Source organism: Austrofundulus limnaeus, unplaced genomic scaffold (genome assembly GCF_001266775.1).
Source record: "Austrofundulus limnaeus strain Quisiro unplaced genomic scaffold, Austrofundulus_limnaeus-1.0 Scaffold7, whole genome shotgun sequence".
In the NCBI taxonomy this organism is placed as follows: Eukaryota; Metazoa; Chordata; class Actinopteri; order Cyprinodontiformes; family Rivulidae; genus Austrofundulus; species Austrofundulus limnaeus.
The window spans coordinates 1265362-1267225 of NW_013952409.1; the positions used below are offsets into that span (position 1 = coordinate 1265362).

At 38.2% G+C, this 1864-nt stretch overlaps 1 protein-coding gene across 1 annotated transcript in view; it reads left to right on the forward strand.

The window, feature by feature from the left end:
• Positions 1-770: 770 nt before the first annotated feature.
• Positions 771-1864, forward strand: part of cntd1 (cyclin N-terminal domain containing 1) — a gene marked incomplete at its 5' end in the record, with an annotated part of 4166 nt that continues 3072 nt past the window's right edge. The window contains 3 exon segments of the mRNA XM_014032137.1: positions 771-846; positions 934-1096; positions 1175-1337. Coding sequence (XP_013887591.1) covers positions 938-1096; positions 1175-1337 — 322 coding nt within the window.

Consider the following 1864-nt stretch of genomic DNA (forward strand, 5'->3'; position numbering starts at 1 on the left):
GATAAAAACTACTCCATTCGTCGACTGATGTCTTCAAGCTGCAACAAAAATAACAAACATTCAATAACAAGTCTTTTCAGGCAGGTAAGAAAAAAATAACTATTGCTATTAAAAACTTAAGATTTCTTAACATTTAATAATGGTACCAACATGGTCCGTCCTGTGCAGAATAACAAAACGCAAAATTATTTCTTTACTTAAACCTCTGTAACGTTGCTCCAGTTCATTTTAGCAGCATGAATCTTTGCACAGGTGATGTCCATAAGTGGGTTTATGGTTTCCAAGAGTTTTAAACCTGATTCATTATGGTTTTAAATGGGCTATATATTGTCTAATGCAATAATTTTTCAGACGGAAGGGGAAAAATTGTGTGTGTGTGTGTGTGTATATATATGTATATATATATTCCATCCTCAATATCTCTAAAACAAGAGCAGCTGTTTTAATACTCATACTTCTAATAAAATCTCCCAAGTGTTAGCTTTATTTTGAGACCAAGATTATTTAAGTAGAGTTTGTAAATGCTGAGATACACTCAATTATATTTCAGCATGGTGTTTTGAGCAAAAACATCAAGGAAACCTTTTGGGGCTTAAGAGATTAAGATGCTGAAGTTCAGGAAAAGTGTTGCGAGCATTGTGATGAAAGAAAAGAGAGTGAGGAAAGTAAGGTTTATAACATCATAGTCACTAATGCATGTTTTCCTGCTACGCAGCCCTGTTGTTGTGTTCTTATGCTGCCATCTGACGTTCGTGCTTTTTGTTTTTTAGAATACATATTCCTGATTACTCAAGAGCTGCAACTCGATCCACTGGTTGGGTACCATGCGATTGAACTTCTGCAAAAGTGAGCTTTAAGCAGCACACCCTGCTTCCTGTCCCTGGCACGTTTTATGTACCGTTTGTCTCGTCAAGCCCTTTACGTCTCTCCTAGGTTCATGGAGAAACACATTTCGGATTTGCTCGCCACCGCAGGTGCACCTGCCGATGAGCTGACGAGCGATGAGGGCAGTTTTTTTGACAAACTAAAAGAGGAATTTCCTCTCGTCCTCCTCTCCTGTGTGCAGCTGGCGAGCAAACTGTTTCTGCACGGTCACGTAGGTTTTGCAACGTCAGTTGTTGATAAATGTCTGCTGTTTGAAATAATTGATCTTTGGTGGTTCCTTGTTTAATAGATGATTGACAGCAACGCCGCCGTACGCTTCCTGCAGTCGATCGGTGTCACCGTTTCCAAACAGACGGTCCTAGAATTTGAGCTGATGGTCTTCAAATGCCTTGAGTTCAGTCTAAACGTTCTCAACCCTTTGACATACGTGGAAATGCTTCTGGAGGTGCTTGGTAAGAGGATTTAAAGCAGAGATTCTTAATCTATGGGCCGGGGGTCCACGAGCGCCACCTTGAGGGCCTCAAAAGAAGAACAGTTGTTAACTTTGGGCCGCAGAGGGCCGTGGGACTGCATTGATTTTGAATAAGGTGCAATACACTTTGTCACCACTAGTAGCGGTAGTGCGCCACTCAGATGTTTAACAACTTTTTTAATACATAYAAGAAGAATCTTAGAAACCTGCCGAGAATGGAAACTTATTTTAAAAGAAAAGTAGAAGGCAAAATGAAGGCAACCCGTTAAAAAAATACCAAAATTTGTCACTATTATGAAGCGCAGCTTCTGGTTCTACCATGCAATATTTTAAAAGTTCAAAACATTATCAAATACATAACAGATACAGCTATATTTTAATTTGCACTTTATGAAATTAGTTTTTTTTTAGTTTTTTTTTAAAACATTTTGAATGTATTTTAAAAAAACTTTAAACCTGTCAAAAAGCTGTTGTTACTGTTATTGTTTGTCACTAATATGAAGAGCA